The sequence below is a fragment of the Babylonia areolata genome, chromosome 26 (assembly GCF_041734735.1).
Source record: "Babylonia areolata isolate BAREFJ2019XMU chromosome 26, ASM4173473v1, whole genome shotgun sequence".
Lineage (NCBI taxonomy): Eukaryota > Metazoa > Mollusca > Gastropoda > Neogastropoda > Buccinidae > Babylonia > Babylonia areolata.
The window spans coordinates 34,466,498-34,486,547 of NC_134901.1; the positions used below are offsets into that span (position 1 = coordinate 34,466,498).

The 20,050-nt window shown below is 44.1% G+C and overlaps 1 protein-coding gene across 1 annotated transcript in view; it reads right to left on the reverse strand.

The window, feature by feature from the left end:
* Positions 1–460: 460 nt before the first annotated feature.
* LOC143300421 (purine nucleoside phosphorylase-like) overlaps positions 461–20,050 on the reverse strand; it is a 28,167-nt gene continuing 8,577 nt past the window's right edge. The window contains exons 3-6 of the mRNA XM_076614066.1: positions 19,010–19,113; positions 10,975–11,150; positions 6,971–7,161; positions 461–1,862 (exon numbers count right to left, since the gene is read on the reverse strand). Of these exons, the coding sequence (XP_076470181.1) occupies positions 1,660–1,862; positions 6,971–7,161; positions 10,975–11,150; positions 19,010–19,113 (674 nt within the window). The 3' untranslated portion in view covers positions 461–1,659. The remainder of the gene's footprint in view (positions 1,863–6,970; positions 7,162–10,974; positions 11,151–19,009; positions 19,114–20,050) is intronic.

The window sequence follows — 20,050 nt, forward strand, 5'->3', positions numbered from 1 at the left end:
AACGTACACTTAGACAAAGAAATACATGGATTTTATCCACTCATAAATAGCTAAATTCTGCCTGAATAGGTAAATGAATAAATACGCTTATCGATAACTAAAGAAAGAAAGAAAATACCAGGCAAAACACAAAGGGAGTCAAGTAGTAAAGTACGTAAGTTACTTCAATACTAGTTGCTTCCCTTCGTACCTTTTTATTTTTTTTATTTTATTTAAAAAGTTTTTAAATCCTAATCATTTGGAGCATTTCATCAGGATCTCAAGTCTCTGGAGCAATATTCCATCAGCTGAAAGTTCAAAATTCACATTCAAGGACCCTCACAGAGCTTACTCAGTTCTTATAAAGATTCATCATTAAGGAGCTATGTGTTGATGTGAATGTGTGTGTGTGTGTGTGTGTGTGTGTGTGCTGTTGTATGCACGCACATGTGTGCAGTGCACACACACACACAAACACACACACACACAAACACACACACACACAGGGGTGGGGAGCAAGAAAAACACGGAGAAAGAGAGAGAGAGAGAGAGAGAGAGAGAGAGAGGAGACAGAGAGACAGACAGACAAAAAAGACATGAACGGGAGAGAAAAATACAGGCAAACATATGTTGATCAGACAATAAAAAGGTGGCACTGCTTTGCGGCAACAGAGGATTCTGTTGTGACATGAAGATAATACAATACATGACATAACACTTAAGGGACAAAACATTTGATACAAAACAATACAATGCAACACAACTCCAAACCGTATGATACCTAAACAAAAAAACCCCAAACAAAACAATACAGCCCAACATCACAGACGCAGTGTAAGAACCCCACTACGGCAATGTACCACTATGGTTTGCCTCTTCTACCTGCCACAGGTGCCAACGCTCGTGTCATACCAGACCAACATACATACGTAATTATATACATACGTATGTACGTATGTACACACAACAAACATCTCAAATATCAAACCAATGCCATCATCCTCAAGCCTCCATGAACCACTTACATACAAACCCTCCAATGAAACCGCAATAACCACGTCCTGCCCTTTCCTTGTCCCGTTTCCTCTTCAATGCAATGCAGTGTGATGCAGTGCAATGCAATACAATGCAATACATAGAACCACCCTAAACTCCGACTGTCCTAAAGCCCTCTTTGCCGAGAGAGTGGGAATGTTACTCGGGTAAGACACCCTCCACTACAATCAAACTCAACAAATACACTCGATACATGTATGATAGTCAGTCGTGTTCGACTATGACCATCAGAACAGCAGAGGAGGCAACTGCTGTCCCAACTAACTGGGCTAGTAGAATTTGATTATAGTGGGAAGTGTCTTGCCCAAGTTACATCCCCACTCTCTCGGCCAAGAGGGTTTTAGGACAGGTTGTGTTGGGGATGGTTCCCAAAGGCCAGCTAGCCCCCAAGGTTGCGGCACTAAGAGCCAGTGCAATTTTGCCTCCTACTTTGAGAGTCACAGTCCTTCACAAAAGACTAAGCTGTAAATGATTTCCCATTGGATTGGAGAAACCATTGATCATACAGCTCTCAGTTTGCTGTTGGCCCAACTGTAAACTTATGTCAGTCTGTGATAAAAGCTGAGTGTTTTATAAAAAAAAACAATACAACACAACACAACACAACACTACTATGCTGCTTCGTCACACTTCCATCCGCTCCACCAAGGCGGACACCAGCGCCTGTAGATCCGAACCCCGGGTCTGTCCCGCCTTCAGGACCTCCTGGTGGTTGGCCACCTCCTGCTGATCGTAGTCAGAGACCACCATGTTGGTCACCAGGCTCATGCCCAGCACGCGCATGCCTGCATGCCTGGCCACCAACACTTCCGGTACCGTACTCATGCCTGTCAGAGAACGCCACATGCTTAACTAAAAAAACCAAACAAACAAATAAACAAAAAACAGTGGTCAGCATGCTATTTTGACGTGGGGGTGTCTGTCAAGAGAAGGTGAGCAAAGGATTGGGAGGGGTGAAACAGGGGTGGTGGTGGTGGTGGAAGTCGTTGTTAGGGTCTGTGTGTGTGTTGGTTGATTGGCTGTTTGGTTGGTTGGTTGGCTAGCAGGTTGATTGATTGGCTGTTTGGCTGACTGATTGGCTGTTTGCTTGGCTGTTTGGTTGGTTGGTTGACTGATTGATTGGTTGGTTGGCTAGCTGGTTGATTGATTGCCTGTTTGGTTGACTGATTGGATGATTGGTTGGTTGGCTAGCTGGTTGATTGATTGGCTGTTTGGCTGACTGATTGGCTGTTTGGTTGACTGATTGGGTGATTGGTTGGTTGGCTAGCTGGTTGATTGACTGCCTGTTTGGTTGACTGATTGGCTGTTTGGTTGACTGATCGGATGTTTGGTTGGTTGGCTGGCTGGTTGTTTGATTGGTTGGTTGGTCATTTATCTTTATAAATGATGGGAAGAAAAGGACACAGTAATGATAATAATAAATAATGGAAAAAAACCCAAAAGAGCCATGTGTGTGTGTGTGTGTGTGTGTGTGTGTGCGTGCGTGCGTGCGTGTGTGTGCGTGCGTGCGTGCGTGTGCGTGCGTGTGTGTGTATGCATTTTGTAATTGATAACAGTGTTGTATTTAATTCCCCACCCCACACCCCCACCCCAGCATCCTGACATAGCCACGAATGTACTCAACTCCTCTCAGTCCTTGCCAAACAATACAATACAGTACAATACAATACAATACAGTACAACACAATACAGTACAATACATCATGGCCTGGCTTCGCTGACGAAGATCTAGGAAGGGCGTTGTCCACGTCTGATGCAGGCACGCTCATGGCTGACAAGGCCAATGCGGGAAAAGCAGAGTCGGCCGCAGCGGTTGCAAGGGAAAGTCTGGTCTGGGTTCGCGGCTGCAGCGTCGTGGTTCTTCCTCCTTCTGCGTTTGTCCTCAAGGCTGGCCCTGCGGTTGTTTTCGAAGGAGGAGACAGCTTGGTGGATGGTGCGTCGCCAGGTCTCTCGATCAGCGGCTACTGCGGACCACTGGCGATGGTCAATGTGACAGGCACCGAGAGCTTTCTTCAAGGAGTCTTTGTATCTCTTCTTGGGTGCTCCTCTGTCACGGTGGCCAGTGGACAGTTGGCCATACAGCGCGATCTTGGGCAGGCGGTGGTCCTCCATCCTGGACACGTGCCCTGCCCAACGTAGCTGGGTCTTTAGCAGCACTGCCTCGATGCTGATAGTCTTTGCCTGCTCCAGGACCTCGACATTTGAGATGTAGTCACTCCAGTGGATGCTGAGGATGGTGCGAAGGCAGCGCTGGTGGAAGCGATCAAGCAGTCGTATGTGGTGCCGGTAGGTGACCCAGGTTTCGGAGCCATACAACAGGGTGGGCAGTACAACAGCTCTGTACACGCTGATCTTTGTGTCTTTCTTCAAGTGTTTGTTGTTCCACACTCTCTTGTACAGCCTGCCGAATGCGCTGTTTGCCTTTGCAAGTCTGTTGTCGATCTCCTTGTCGATCTTGGCGTCAGACGAGATGGTGCAGCCTAGGTAGCTGAACTGGTGGACCGACTTCAGCTCGGTCTCACCGATGTTGATGTGAGGAGCGTGGAATTCTTCCTGTGGGGCAGGCTGGTGGAGAACTTCCGTCTTTTTCAGACTGACTTCTAGGCCGAAGAGCTGCGCAGCCTCTGCGAAGCAGGACGTTATACGCTGCAGGGCCGCTTCTGTATGGGCGACGAGGGCAGCATCGTCGGCAAACAGAAGCTCTCTGATGAGTTGCTCCAGTGTCTTGGTGTGGGCCTGTAGCCGCCTCAGGTTGAATAGGCTGCCATCAGTGCGGTATCTGATGAAGATACCGTCGTCGTCGCCAAGATCTTCAGTGGCCTGTTGGAGCATCATGCTGAAGAAGATCGTGAAGAGGGTCGGCGCGAGGACACAACCTTGTTTCACTCCATTTCCAATTGGGAAGGGCGCCGAAAGGTCGTTGCTGTGTCTGACCTGTCCACGCTGTTCCTCATGTAGTTGGATGACCATGCTGAGGAATTTTGGGGGGCATCCTAGACGTTTCATGATCTCCCACAGACCTTTTCTGCTCACGGTGTCGAAAGCTTTCGTGAGATCGACGAATGTCGCATACAGTCCTTTGTTCTGTTCCCGACATTTTTCTTGTAGCTGTCTGAGAACGAAGACCATGTCAGTGGTGCCTCTGTTGGCTCTAAAGCCACACTGACTCTCTGGGAGATGTTCTTCGGCGATAGTAGGCACCAGCCGATTTAGGAGGACTCTGGCGAGGATCTTGCCTGCGATGGAGAGCAGAGTTATCCCCCTGTAGTTGGAGCAGTCCGACTTTTCTCCCTTGTTTTTATACAGGGTGATGATGACTGCGTCACGGAGGTCCTGTGGTAGTTTGCCTTGCTCCCAGCAGCAGACAAAGAGGTTGTGGAGTTTGGAGTGTAGTGCTGGGCCTCCATTCTTCCACGCCTCCGGCGGAATTCCGTCAACCCCTGCTGCCTTGCCACATTTCAGCTGTTCGATGGCCTTGACAGTCTCTTCTAGGGTTGGTAGCTCGTCCAGTTGTAATTTCACTGGCTGTTGTGGGATGCGGAGAATTGCCGAGTCTTGAACCGTGCGGTTGGCGCTGAAGAGGGCCTGGAAATGTTCCGACCACCTGTTCAGGATCGACGTCTTGTCTGTGAAGAGCGCCTGGCCGTCTGCGCTGCGCAAAGGACTCTGGACCTGGTATGAGGGACCGTACACCGCCTTCAAGGCTTCGTATAAGCCCCGGTAGTCACCAGTGTCTGCACAAAGCTGAGCCCTCTCTGCCAGGTTGGTCCACCACCCATTTTGAATCGCACGAAGCTTGCGCTGGAGGTTGCTGCATATGAGCCGGAAGGTTGCTTTCTTCACCGGACAAGACGGTTGTGCAAGGTGAGCCTGGTGGGCTGATCTCTTCTTCGCCAGCAATTCTTGGATCTCCTGGTTGTTTTCGTCAAACCAGTCCTTGTTCTTTTTCGACGAGAACCCTAGGACTTCTTCAGAGGACTGCAGGATGGCTGATTTCAGCTGTGCCCATAGTGCTTCTGGAGAGGGGTCTGTGGGGCAACTGGGGTCTTCAAGTTTGTCCTGAAGCTTCGCCTGGAATTCAGCTTTCACTTCAGCTGACTGAAAGTTGCCGACCTGGAATTTCTTCCTAGGAGCTCCTCCTTTCTTTGGTTTGGGCTTGAAGTGGAGCCTGAGCTTGCTGCGGACGAGGCGGTGGTCAGTATGACACTCCGCGCTGGGCATCACTCGGGTGTGTAGGACGTCTCGTACGTCTCTCTGGCGCATCAGGATGTAATCAATGAGGTGCCAATGTTTGGACCGAGGATGCATCCACGTTGTCTTCAGGCTGTCCTTCTGCTGGAAAATGGTGTTGGTGATGGTAAACTGCTGCTCTGCACAGAACTCGAGAAGAAGGCGCCCATTGTCGTTGCAATTACCAACGCCATGCTTGCCAAGGACTCCTTTCCAGGCTTCTGAATCTTGGCCAACTCTGGCATTGAAGTCGCCAAGGATGATGACCTTGTCGTCAGCAGGGGTGTTCTGAACGAGGTTGCGCAGATCAGTGTAAAACTTGACCTTTTCTGTGGGGTCCGCTTGGAGGGTTGGAGCGTACACGCTGAACAGAGTGGCATGCTGTTTGTTCCGTAGTGGGAGGCGCATGGACATAATTCGGTCTGAGTGTCCTGTTGGCAGGTTTTCAAGCTTGGAGGCAATGGTGCTCCTGACCATAAAGGCCTACGCCATAAAGGCGTCTCTCGGTCTCTGGCTTGCCTGACCAGTAGAGGGTGTACCCAGCGCCGTGTTCCTGGAGGCTGCCTTTCCCTGCAAAGCGGACTTCGCTGACGGCAGCAATGTCAATGTTCAGTCTCTGAAGTTCGTGTGCGACTAGAGCGGAACGCCTTTCTGGGTGGTTGCTGTCTGCAGAGTCACGCATGGTTCGGATGTTCCAGCATGCTACCTTTAGTCCTTTTGCACCTAATTGTGAGGCAGGTGCCGGCCTTTTCTTCTCTATTGTTGTTCGACCGCGTTTGGAGATGCCCGTTGACCGCGGCTAGCCAACTGGGGGGTATGGAGATGAGCATTTGTTTGGACCACCTTTTCTAGGCCCCTCTCCGTGTGGAGCAAGCAGTGCTGTCCCTAGAAAAGGCTGCTTGGTCGTTCAGGGTGCTGCCGAGTGATGCTGTCACCTCCGGGTCAACAATCAGGCGACCAATATCCTGAACCGCCTGCATGCAGGATTGGAACTGCGGCTTCCAGTGACATCTTCCACCTGCCGTTTTCGCCCCTTTCCCATCGCTACAGGGCTTGGAATAGTTGGTGGCGCGGACGTGGACGTGTCGTTCAAGCCTGCGCAATGGAATTTTTAGGTGGAGTGCAGTGTGCGCAGTACTGGCCCCACCCTTTACACCCGTGGTTCATCTGCCATAGCCTAGCAAGCTGGGACGGTGACAGTGAGGTCCTCAGGTCGTAGGTTTTATATCAGACTGTCCTTGTCCTAGCCTCTGGCTCAAAAACCTTCCTCGGAGGCACGGGGGCGCGGCTACTGAAAGTCGGGACATGGCCATGGACCCAGGGTCAATGCATGTCGAGACTGTCCTGCATTCCTTAGCACTTCATGGGTTTTACTTCAGACTTTTCCTTGTCTTAGATGGACTGCCTTCCCGGGCTGTCGAGCTCCATCTGCCCGCATGTGACAGGTAGCACAGGGTTACATGGTACCTGTGGCAGGTAGAGACCTGACCTGACCTAAAGTACAATACAACACAATACAATAAATACTATACAATACAATACAGTACAACACAATACCTTACAATACAGTACAGTACAGTACAGTACAATACAATACAACACTCGGGACCACCCCCCAACGCCGAATGTAACTTGGGTAATACTATCACCTGTACAGGAAACAGAACGGCCAACAATGCAAACCCCTACTCTACCCTTCACTCACCGCAGGCATCCACTCCTATCTGCTTGAGAAACCTGGCCTCGGCCACAGTCTCGTAGTTGGGCCCCACCAGGCAGATGTACACGCCTTCCCGAAGGAAGGACTCGAAGCCCATCTCTTTGCCTATCGTCTTGGTCAGGTCACGCAGCTTCTTGTCGTAGGCATCCGACATGGCTGGGAAGCGAGGACCGAATCTGTTTGTACATGTGCAGTCAAACGTTGATCTGTCAAAGTGTTGTTTTTAACACACACACAAACACACACACACACGAGAGCGCGCGCGCGCACACACATGCGCGCGCACAGACACACACACACACTCTTTCTCTCTCTCTTACACTCACACACACACACACTCACATTTCTATATAATATTATGAGAGTGCGTGTGTGTGTGTCTGTGTGAGCACAAGTAAATAATTATAATGAGAGAGAGAGAGAGAGAGAGAGAGAGAGAGAGAGTGTGTGTGTGATATGATAAATGAGTGTAAGAGAAAGAAAGAGAGAGGGGGGAGAGAGAAAGAGAGAAAGAGTGTGTCTATGTGCGCATGCAAGTGTGTGTGTGTGTGTGTGTGTGTGCGTGCGTGCGTGCGTGCGTGAGCGCGCGCGCGTCTGTCTGTCTGTGTATGTGTGTCTGTGTGAGTGAGTGAGTGTACGCGCGCGTGCAATTGTGTGGTGTGTGTGTTAATGGACCAAATGACTTCCAATAGTCATTGATATGAGGTAAGAGATAACCAGGATCTGCATCCTCACACAAGCAACGCCCACGTTTCACTGCCCTGTGTGGAAAGGCCCAGCAGCAGTTGTGTGACTGAAGTGCACACCTCTCGTTAAGAACATCAACTCTGGAAATGTGTTCTCACATGATAAGAAACTGTTTGTCTCCCTTTACAAGACATGCTACCAACAGGATGTTTTTTGAGTGACGCTCAATGTGTTTGTATACCCGATTTAAGGGCTGTGTGTGTGTGTGTGTGTGTGTGTGTGTGTGTGTGTGTTGTGTGTGTGTCTGCATGTATCTATGTATGCATGTATCTATGTTCATATGTTTGTATGTATGCTTGCGCGCCTCTGTACTTGTACGTGAGTGTGTTAACTGCGGTAACTGTCATCAGCGGTCTTGTGCCATCATCCTCAAAATGACCATCCATGACCGTCACTGCAGTCGTTGTCGTCGACAGCATCACCTATTATCACTATAGTCATTCGGATGAGACGATAAACCGAGGTCCCGTGTGCAGCATGCACTTAGCGCACGTAAAAGAACCCATGGCAACAAACAGGTCGTCCCTGGCAAAATTCTGTAGAAAAATTCACTTCGATAGGAAAATCAAATATAAACACTGCAGGCAGGAAAAAATGCACAAGAAAAAATGCCATCTGTATGTGTGTGTGTGTGTGTGTGTGTGTGTGTGTGTGCGTGTGCGCGCGCGCGCGCGCAATTTCATGCTATACGTGTGAAAGTCCGTGCATGATAGTTGTACCTTGTGTGTGTGTGTGTGTGTGTGTGTGTGTGTGTGTGTGTGTGTGTGTGTGATATTTTTATTTCTTTTATTATTATTATTATCATTATTATTATTACTTAGCTTTAAACATATGACAACTGATTATTATGAATATGCAATACGTAGGATGAATAATATGCAATATGCAGGAAAAATGTATAATGCAATATGCCTGATGTTAACGTTCATATTCTAAATATGTTTCTGTTGATAATCACGATGTAATTATTAAGTGCAATGTTTTTAAAGCGAAGATGTGACATGCTTTTATTTGAAAACATATGTTTATTACACCTGTTAAATCAAGTAATCCGTGTGGCGTGTCGGTGGGGGTGGGTTGGTGTTGGTGTGTGCTGATTATCTGGTTGTGTTTTGCCGCACCTGATGCAATTTATATCTATGAGATAATAAAGTTATTCTTATCTATCATAATCAATGTGCAGTATAGTAGGCTATGATCATAATTATACTCAAAATAATGTTTATTAATTCTTTCTGTTTTTACATTAAGAATATTTCCTGCAATGTGTGGATGAATGTATCAAACGGTGTGTGTGATATTTTTTTACTTTTGTGTCTTCATTCTATTCGTAAAAGCTGTTGTTTGTTGTTTTCTTTTACAGTTATGGTCTCCATGTTGTATACTTGTCTATGTTGTGATAATGCACCTGACCAAATTCCTCTGGTTGGAGATAACAAAGTTATTCTCATCTTATCTTATAGCAACACATTGTAGATCTCCAGATCTGAACAAACCAGCTTACAACATGCAGAAAGAAACGATTGATTCAATTTTTCTTTTATGTTCATTCCAGTTAATTCAATGTCCACTTTAGAATATTTATATGCAGTAAACACGTCATTGGTGTAGTCAGTATCACTATAAGTGTTCTGTCCAGAATTTGTGTTTCTTTCCTTTTAATTGTGAACAAGAAATACGAGGTCATGTCGTCTTCGAAAATAACCTACCTTCTAGTCAGCCAAACTCAGTGGAAAGCGGTTTTTTGAATTTTCGGATTTCGGAACACATCTCAACGAAATAAACCGTTAATGATTAGGAAAAACGGCTTAATTCGGGAGACTTACAACCTGTTCCTGGTTTGTATGACTGTGAAGATTTTTTTCATACTATGTTCAAGCCAATTTTGGTATTGGCAGGCAAAGTCTTTCTCGAGAAAATGGCAATGTTAAAGTTTCCCACGGACACACAGACACACAGAGACAACCGTACACCGGGTTAAAACAGACTCACTTTGTTTACACAAGTGAGTGAAAAAGGGTGGCTGTCTCAGTGTAGCGACGCCTGAATTCCACACAGAGAAATCTGTTGTGATACAATAGTAATCGTTGTCGTGAGTGAGTGCACCATTCTTAGCTAACTCCGTCGTGCCCGAAAAAAGCACGTGTTGCAGAGACAATCATTTGCAGCTTTTGAAAACAATGAATGTGATGGACCTGCAGTTTGAATCACAGATCACCCGGCGTCCTTTCCCAACCGCTGTTCTAAACCGAGCAGTCATGGAAGACGGTTTTATGCACAGTATGTGACATCAAAATTCACCTCTTTCTGCTTCCTTTCTTGAGAACTAAACCCAATATGGCGGAGCCCTGTGTTGAGGACAGAGCTGATAGTTTAAATCAACGCTTCAATGCGTAGATATGCCCAGTTCAACGCATGGTGATGTAATTGTTTACCCATTTGCTGGTTGTTGGTGGTTGTTTTCTTAGCATGGTGCTATTTCATTGGCGTCCCCTTTAATCGCTCTGCTGACAATAACATCCCCATCTTGACAATCCCTTCACTCAACCACATGGCCCCTGATCCAGTGTTCACCAGCGATCAGGGTTCAATGCCCCGTTTCGGCATGGTGCTGTGTCCTTGGGAAAGGCATCTTACCCCGAATTTCCTCACCCCACCCAGGTGTCAACGGGTACCTGACCGTTTTGGGGAAGGTTAAAAGCGACGGAGGTGAGGACCGGGCCCCGTTTTCCTGTGCCGACCACTTGTATGATAGTCATGTCGTGTTCGACTATGACCATCAGAAGAGGACAGAGGAATTAACTGCTGTCTCAACTATCTGGGCTAGAATTTGATTTTGTAGTGGAGAGTGTCTTGCCCCAAGTTACATCCCCACTCTCTCGGCCAACAAGGTTTTAGGACAGTCCCCGAGGCAGCAGCACTAAGAGCCAGTGCAATTTTGCCTCCTAGTTTGGGAGTCATAGACCTTCACAAAAGACTAAACTGTAACTGATTTCCCATTGCAATAGAGAAACCATTGATAATACAGCTCTCACTATGCTGTTGGCCCAACTGTAAACCTATGTCAATCTGTGATATAAGCGGAGCGTTAACCCTAAAGTCATTGCAATGCTAGGGTCACAGCCAGCCGAGCCCTTGACACAGTCAATATCAATTCGCGTGTCCCGACGGCCGTAAAAGGCTATGGAGACCTTTAACTTTTCAATCTTTTTAACATCCCCCACTCTCCCTCGCTGCCTCACCTGTCATCGTTGGCCCCCACCAGAGGGTTGACGCCGGCGAATCCCGCCATGTTGAAGTGGTCCTTGAGGATCATGACGTCACCCACCCGGAAGTCCTCGTTGAGGCCGCCTGCCGCGTTGGTGACGATCAGCACCTCCACCCCCATCAGCTTCATCGTCCGCACCGGGATGGCCAGCTGGGGGGGCACGGTGTAGGGTTGTGTGAGTAGAGTGGATCAGAATAGAACAGAACAGAATGGAATAGAATATAACAGAATAGGTTAAGACAGAACAGAATAATTTTATTTACAATGAAACCTTAAGGTTGATAGGGTTGTATGAATTGAATAGAATTGAACAGAACAGAACAGAATAGAACAGAGTAATAATAATAATAATGGATACTTATACAGCACACTATCCAGAAATCTGCTCTAGGAGCTTTACAAAAACGCTTTTGTTAACATAAAACATTACATCAATATTACACACACACACACACACACACACACACACACACACTGCATACATACATTTTAACATACATGTGTATCTAACAGCTACCCTAACACATACGCACACATAGGCAGGCACAACCTTACATAAACACACGCACACACAATACACATTCATATACATGCATGTAGTTATGTACATTATTTGTCATTTGTAATGAAACCTCAATGTTTATGGGGTTGAATGAACAGAACACAACAGAACAGAATAACATTATTTACAACGAAACCTTAAGGTTTACAGTGTTGTATGAATAGAACAGAACTGAATAGATGAGAATAGACTAATGACTAATGTTATTTGTAGTGAAACCTTAAGGTTTATAGAGTTGTATGAACAGAACAGAACAGAATAGAATCATTCTATTTGTGGTGACGATCAGCACCTCCACCCCTATCAGCTTTATCGTTTTCACCTGGATAGCCAGCTGGGAGTGAGGGGGGTTGGGGGGGGGGGGGGGGGGGGGGGGGGGGGTTGGAGATGTCACGGTGTGGGGTTGTGCGAGCAGAGTGGAAAAGAATAGAATAGAATAGAACAGGCAATTTTTATTATTTTGTGCGTCTGTGTGTGTGTGTGTGTGTGTGTGTGTGTGTGTGTGTGTGTGAGAGAGAGAGAGAGAGAGAGAGAGAGAGAGAGCGTTTGTGTGTACTACTGCACCTGATGTAATTTCCCTTTATGAGATAATAAAATCATTCTTATCTTAATTCATGTGCAATATGATACAAGCAATGTTAAACTTGGTGTATTTCAATATGTTTACAATAATCAATTAATATTAACATTGATTACGTGAATATATACGATACTTTTTATATGAATGCCTTACATGTTATGGATTCTTTTTAATTAATTCATGTTTAAAGTTTTGAGTAATTGTCTACGTCTGTTTTGCCGCACCTGATGTAATTTCTCTTAATGAGATAATAAAGTTCTTCTTATCTTATCTTAATCGAATGAATTATATAGACTGGAACAATTTTGTCATATCTTTATGTTACAGTGCTGACTGAGTAGAACAGGATAAAATTAATTTGTCATGAAACCTTAATCAGGGTTTACAGGGATGTATGAACAGAACAGAATAGAACAGAATAATTTTTTTGTCATTGAACCTAAAGGTTTACAGGGTTGTATGAATATAATAGAAAAGAATGATTTTATTTGTCACGAAACCTGTAAGGTTTACAGGGTTGTATGAATAGAATAGAATAGAAAAGAATCATCTTACTTGTCATGAAACCTGATGGCTTACAGGGTTGTATGAACAGAATAGAAACAGCATAGAACAGAACAGAACAGAATAGAATAGAATAAATTCATTTTATTTGCCATGAAGCCTATAGGTTTTTATTGGGTCGAATGAATAGGATAGAAGAAAACAGAGAATAGAACAGAACATAATAGAATGGAATGGAATCATTTTATTTGTCACGAAACCTTAAGGTTTATGGTATTGTATGAATAGAATATAATACAGAATAGAATAGAACAAAACAAAATAAGATAGAATGCTTTTATTTGTCACGAAACCTTAAGGTTTATGGGTTTGTATGAATAGAACAGAATTCAACAGAACAGAATATAATAGAAGAGAATAATTTTATTTGTATTTATCATGAAACCTTGAGGTTTACAGGGTTGTATGAACAGAGTAGAATAGAATGGAATTATTTCGTTTGTCATGAAACCTTAAGGTTTATAGGGCTGTATGAATAGAATAGAAAAGAATGATTTTATTTGTCATGAAACCTTAAGTTTTGCAGGGTTGTATGAATAGAATAGAATAGAATAATTTTGTCATGAAACTTTAAGGTCTAAAGGGTTGTATGAATAGAAATAGAATAGTACAGAACAGAAAAGAATACAATAATTTTATGTCGTGAAACGTTAACTGTTAAGGTTTACGGGGTTGTATGAACAGAACAGAACAGAACAGAACAGAATCATTCTATTTGTAATGAAACCTTAAGGTTTTTGGATTGTATGAACTGAATAGAATAGAACAGAATAATTTTATTTGTCATGAAACCTTAAGGTTTGCTGAGTTGTGCTGTGTTAGGTTGCGCTGGGCTTGACGTGGCTGTTATTTTGGGTTGTGTTGCATTCATTGTGTTGTTCTTTAATGCTCTGTATTGCATAGCGGCAGACATACAGACAGACATACATACATTCAGTCTAAACATATTTCATGAGCTAACCAAAGATACAACATAGAACGTCTATGCTATCCGATATACCGCTGATAATAAAGAATGAAAGAACACGACCCTTTTTGTCGCTGCCCCCCACACCCCCTCCCAACCACACACACACACTTGAATTACACATATGCCCAAGCATAATGATAATAGCCCTCGAGGACTTGAGCCCACAACAAAAGTCACCTATCTGATTTCACGCACGTCGTTTAAATCTCCATTTCTTTTGTGGAACACTATTCCGCTTAAATGTACTGCTGAAGTGCACATTTTAATGCCTGCTGTTTAATGTGCAGCAAAATGCCCGTGCCTTCGCAGCGCACTCGGGCTGACTCATAGGCGTTGAATAACTGCGAAATCCAGCTAGGTCTACTGGATCCTTGGGAGGTGGGGGGAAGGGGGGTGGGGGGATCGAGGGTAGAGCGAAGGGAGGACTGAGAGGGGTATGCAAGATAGAGAAGAGGGAGAAAGAGAGAAACAGCGACAGAGAAAGACAGTCCCACTGTCAATGGGTAAACGAAATGTCATGCAAAAAGAAAAAACCCCACATAGAATAAATAAATAAATAAGTAAATAAATAAATAAACAAGTAAATAAAAAAACAACTTTGTACAAAGAAATTTGTCTTTTGGCTCGAGTACATATAACATGAAACACTTAAAGCACAACCACTTTCAGAAGAACATGAACTTTCATGAAAATGTGCAACACAGTAAGTAAAGTAATAAAACTGATGTCGACTGGGTAAGAAAAACTAAAGTATCCCACCCCGGGGACAAAAAAAAAAAAAAGAAAAAAAGAAAAGAAAAAAAGCCTGCAATGTCCACGGGAGTTGTTACCCCATCCCAAACCATCCGGGCGGACATGAGGTGCAAGGGGGCAGTTTGTTCTGGGGACACCGGGTCTCGTTCGGTCAATTCGATCGATTGTTATTCAGGTAAGGGGGAGGGGGGGTGAACAACTGCCCTGACCTTACAGGTTGGTGGTCCTCACACAACAATGACCAAGCCGTCCCTGACCCTGTCTTAACCCTGACGCCTTAAGTGCTTTTATATATATATATATATATATTTTTTTTTTTTAGTCGAGGGGTGGCGGAGGGGGGCTTTAAAAAATAATGAGACTCAGCTGACCATGGAGATGCGTAAAGGTTTAAGAGTTGACACGTTCTCCAAACAAATGACCCCGAAAGAAAGATACTGGGAAAAGACGAAATGAAATAACAGAACAGAACAGAAAAAATGGAAAAAAAAAAGGTAGGGAGAGGGAAAGAAAGAACGAAAGAAAAAAAGATAGAAAGAAAGGAGAGAGAGAAAATAGGAATAAGAAAGGACGGAATAAGAAAAAAAGAAAGAAAGAAAAAAAAAAGTGGGATGACAGGAAGAAAAGAAGAAAAAGAACAAAGATGGAAAGACAGAAAGTAGTGGGTGGTGGGGAGGAGGGGTGCGGGGGGGAAGACATGGAGGAAGAGAGAAAGAAAGAATTATTTTAAAAAACGAAAAAAAAGAAGAAGACAAAAATGAAAGAAAGAACGTAACAGAACAGTGAAAGAAAGAAGAAGAAGAAGAAAAAAAGTAGCAGAAGTGCATTGTATTGCTACTTTCTTGTCACAGCAGACCTCTCTGTAGCGTATGAAAAACATTGAACCACGCATGTAGGTTTACGGACTGAGTTGGGAAAGCTTGCAGGCATCACCAGATCATAATACCACAAGAATAGGCGGAACATTGTCGTGACATCTTAATATGGATTCGTGACGGAATCGGGTTTCCGTGACCTAATCAGTCTACATCTTGTCGGTAACGTTTCGGTGCCGTGTCGGTGCCGTGTATATGGAATTCCATCTCGCCTCCGTTCCTCTTCGTATAATAATAGTAAAGCTAGCGCATACATGCCGGTACCCTAACCTGTCCAGAGTATTCCTCCGTATAAACTGGCCTAGTCCGGAATATACCCCTGTATAAGCTGGCCAGGGCCAGAATGTACCCCGGGCATTGCTAGCCCAGGCAGTATACTTTGTACCCGTGGCACAGTTCGGCCCAGGCCAGTTTACACCCTCTGGGCCATTTTATACCCCCCTCTTTTTCTCTGAAATACAGTGACATTTAAAGGGTGTGAATATTGCCAAGACTTACAACCTTTGAATGAAGGCTAGGTGAACTGCGATTGATATTTTTAACACAAGATTTATCCTTCAACGGGCTTTTATTCAAAATGGGGGGAAATGGGAAAACAAGAATGTGCCAAAGGATATCTATCTCCAAAGTAGGTTTTCAGTTATAAAAAGAATTTCAAAGGAAGCAGAATAGCTTTGTTAGTTACAAGTATGTTTCTTCAATTTGTAAAAGTTGTTTATTTAAATATTAATTGCAGTTTGGAACATATTTGTTCTTTCTTAATGCTTACTTATGGTGTTGAGTATTTGAATGTCTTATTTAGGCGTCGAGTTATCATTTGATAGTGGTCCTTTATGCTCCAATAAGAGTGAAAGGATAAATAAAACTTGAATGATTTATAGGTTATGTAAAACTGTAAGGAAAGATAAAGAAAGAAAGAAAGAAAGAAAGGATCGAGACGAACAAAAGAATAAGATGTGACTGAGGACATAGGTAATCACTAAAAATTAAAAGAGCAAGAAAAGAAGGGAAGAAAAAGAAACAAGAAAAGACATCAATATCACACGAGCGCATGCAAACACACACACACACACACACACACACACACTCCAGGAAATGATGGTTTGACGGTTCTAATCTACAGACAATTTTCGACAAAATTAAAATATCCTCGTTCAAAGCAGTAACTGGACGTTCGGAACACGGAATGCACTTGTGCTCAATCAAAAAAACAAAACAAAAAGAAAAAACAACAACAACAAAAAACCAAAAAAACACAATACAAAAAACAACAACAAAAACAACAAGAAAAAACCAGCAAAAGTATCTCGACAGACAAAGGTAAAAATGGACGAAAGTGACCTATCATATTTTCAGACCAATAACCCTTTAACCAATTCTGATTTGAAACAAAACATGGTAAGCGTATGCGTAACTCGTGCTTACAGCAAACGTTATTGCTTCTTATTTGAGGTTCAGTTGAGTTCATTGCACATGAAATTGTTGAACGGTTTGTGTTGACTTTATTTTATTTCATAATTATAGCATTTGTACATGTTTGCTCGCAAGTGTTTGTGTAACACACAGTTCCTTTGTTATTACGTTTTTGCAGTCATCGTAAAGCTCCTTGAGCGCTGGAAAGCGCTACATAAATTTCCATCATTAATATAACTATCATTGACAAAAATGTGATGCAGACAGGTCGGGTGAGCAAAGTGCACACTGGGGGTATATTCCAGCCAGGAGGGATATGGCATGGCCTAGGCTGGTTTAACCCAGGGGGTTAAACTAGCCCAGGCTATTTTACACCCGGGGTATAACCTAGTCAGGGGTAGGGTTCAATCTGTTACGCAAGCTTTACTACTTGATCCTGGAGCTGAAAAGAGAGAGAGAGAGAGAGAAAAAAAAAAGAAAAAAAGACAGAACAAGAGTTGAATATCCAGTGGTCAGCGAGGGAAAGAGTATGGAGAAGTGTGTGTGTGTGTGTGAAAAGCGGAGAAAAAAAAGGTGTAATCCACACTGTGAAATCCATCAGGGGACTACGTTCGGCTGATGCGCATCTTTTCTGGAATCATTTCGATACTCAAGGTGAAACAGTCTTGAACTATGGAGCTGAAGTTTGGAGACTCACAAAAACCAACCAATGGAAAAGGTACATACTTCTGCAATCTAGCATTTCAGTGTTCAGTTATAAGTGGAGTGATGGCCTAGAGGTAACGCGTCCGCCTAGGAAGCGAGAGAATCTGAGCGTGCTGGTTCGAATCACGGCTCAGCCGCCGATATTTTCTCTCCCTCCACTAGGCCTTGAGTGGTGGTCTGGACGCTAGTCGTTCGGATGAGATGATAAACCGAGGTCCCGTGTGCAGCATGCACTTAGCACACGTAAAAGAACCCACGGCAACAAAAGGGTTGTTCCTGGCAAAATTCTGTAGAAAAATCCACTTCCATAGGAAAAACAAATAAAACTGTCCGCCTAGGAAGCGAGAGAATCTGAGCGCGCTGGTTCGAATCACGGCTCAGCCACCGATATTTTCTCTCCCTCCACTAGGCTTTGAGTGGTGGTCTGGACGCTAGTCATTCGGATGAGACGATAAACCGAGGTCCCGTGTGCAGCATGCACTTAGCACACGTAAAAGAACCCACGGCAACAAAATGGTTGTTCCTGGCAAAATTCTGTAGAAAAATCCACTTCCATAGGAAAAACAAATAACACTGCACGCAGGAAAAAATACAAAAAAAGGGTGGCGCTGTAGTGTAGCGACGCGCTCTCCCTGGGGTGAGCAGCCCGAATTTCACATAGAGAAATCTGTTGTGATAAAAAGAAATACAAATACAAATAATACCCCCACACGCTACTTTCCCTACTGGTCTTCCCCTTTTGTTAACAGGTTCCTTCCATACCTACATGACATCAAATGAGATCAATACCACTCGCTACAGAAGATGAGGCGGAACAGCACTTCGCATGCACCAGCAACTGTTACCATGGCAACTGTCCCAACGCCACAATCATTACTGACCTGTCAGCAAGCAAGAAGTATGTGTAGTAGGTTGTATCGTCAGACTTTATTTCCCCGTGGTTCGTTGGTTGGTCGGTACAGTTAGCTTGGTGGTTATTTCGTTTCTTGTTTGTTTAGTTGGTAGCTAACAGACGTACAGGTAGAGTTTGCTGTATGGAAGTCGACATTTAGCGCGCTTAAAAGAACCCACAGCAACAAAAGGGTTGTCCCTGGCCAAATTATGAAGAAACACCCACTTTGATAGTAAACTAAAATACACTTGTAGACAAAAAGGGGGAAAGAAAGGTGGCACTGCACCGTGACAGAGAAGCCTGAATTTCACAGATACAAATCTGCTGTCAAGAAACTCAGGATAATACAACAGAATACAATGCAATGCAATAACATACAATGCAACTCAATGCAACTCAACGCAACGCCACGCGGCACGTCACGACACGACACCGCACAGCACAGCACAGTACAGTGCAGTACATTACATTACAGTACAGTACAGCACGATACAATACAAATAAATATAAAGTACTACAGTAGAGTACAATACAGTACACTACAGTATCGCACAGCACAGCACAGCACAGCACAGTACAGTACAGTACAGTACAGTACAGCACAGTGCAGACCAGCCCAGCACAGCACAGCACAGCTCAGTACAGTACAGTACAATACGATTCAATACAATACAAATCAATACACTACAACACACCTTCTGCACAGAGTATCCCTCGTAGCAGTGCGCCCTGCCCTTCATCACCACCACGCTCTTCCCGCTCAGCTTGCCCAAGATCAGCTGACCACTGTGACCCGGCACTGCAACCACACCAACACCTTTACTGGTGTAGGTCTTAGTTCGTCTTGTTCTTCTTTATAGCTCTGAGTTCTTCTTGTTCTTCTCTACAGCTCTGAGTTATTGTTGTTCTTCTTTGAAGCTCTCAGTTCTTCTTGCTCTTCTTTGTGGCTCTGAGCTCTTTGTATTCTTCTTTATGCCTCTGAGGTCGTTCTAGCTCTGAGTTCTTCTTGTTCTTCTTTATAGCTCTGAGTTCGTCTTGTTCTTCTTTATAGCTCTGAGTTCCTCTTGTTCTTCTCTACAGCTCTGAGTTCTTCTTGTTCTTCTTTATAGCTCTGAGTTCTTCTTGTTCTTCTTTATAGCTCTGAGTTCTTCTTGTTCTTCTTTATAGCTCTGAGTTCTTCTTGTTCTTCTTTATAGCTCTGAGTTCTTCTTGTTCTTCTTTATAGCTCTGAGTTCTTCTTGTTCTTCTTTATAGCTCTGAGTTCTTCTTGTTCTTCTTTATAGCTCTCAGTTCTTCTTGCTCTTCTTTGTGGCTCTGAGCTCTTTGTATTCTTCTTTATGCCTCTGAGGTCGTTCTAGCTCTGAGTTCTTCTTGTTCTTCTTTAGCTCTGAGTTCTTCTTGTTCTTCTTTACAGCTCTAAGTTCTTGTTCTCCGTTCTAGCTCTCACTTCGTCTTGTTCTTCGTAAAAGCTTTGAGTTCTTCTTGTTCTCAATAGCTCTGAGTTCTTCTTTATAGCTCCTAGTTCGGCTTGTTCTTCGTTACAGCTCTAAGTTCTTGTTCTTCTCTACAGCTCTCAGTTCTTCTTGTTCTTCTTTGTAGCTCTGAGCTCTTCGTATTCTTCTTTATGCCTCTGAGGTCGTTACAGCCTTGACTTCCTCTTGTTCTTCTTTATAGCTCTGAGTTCGTCTTGTTCTTCGTTATAGCTCTAAGTTCTTCTTGTTCTTCTTTACAGCTCG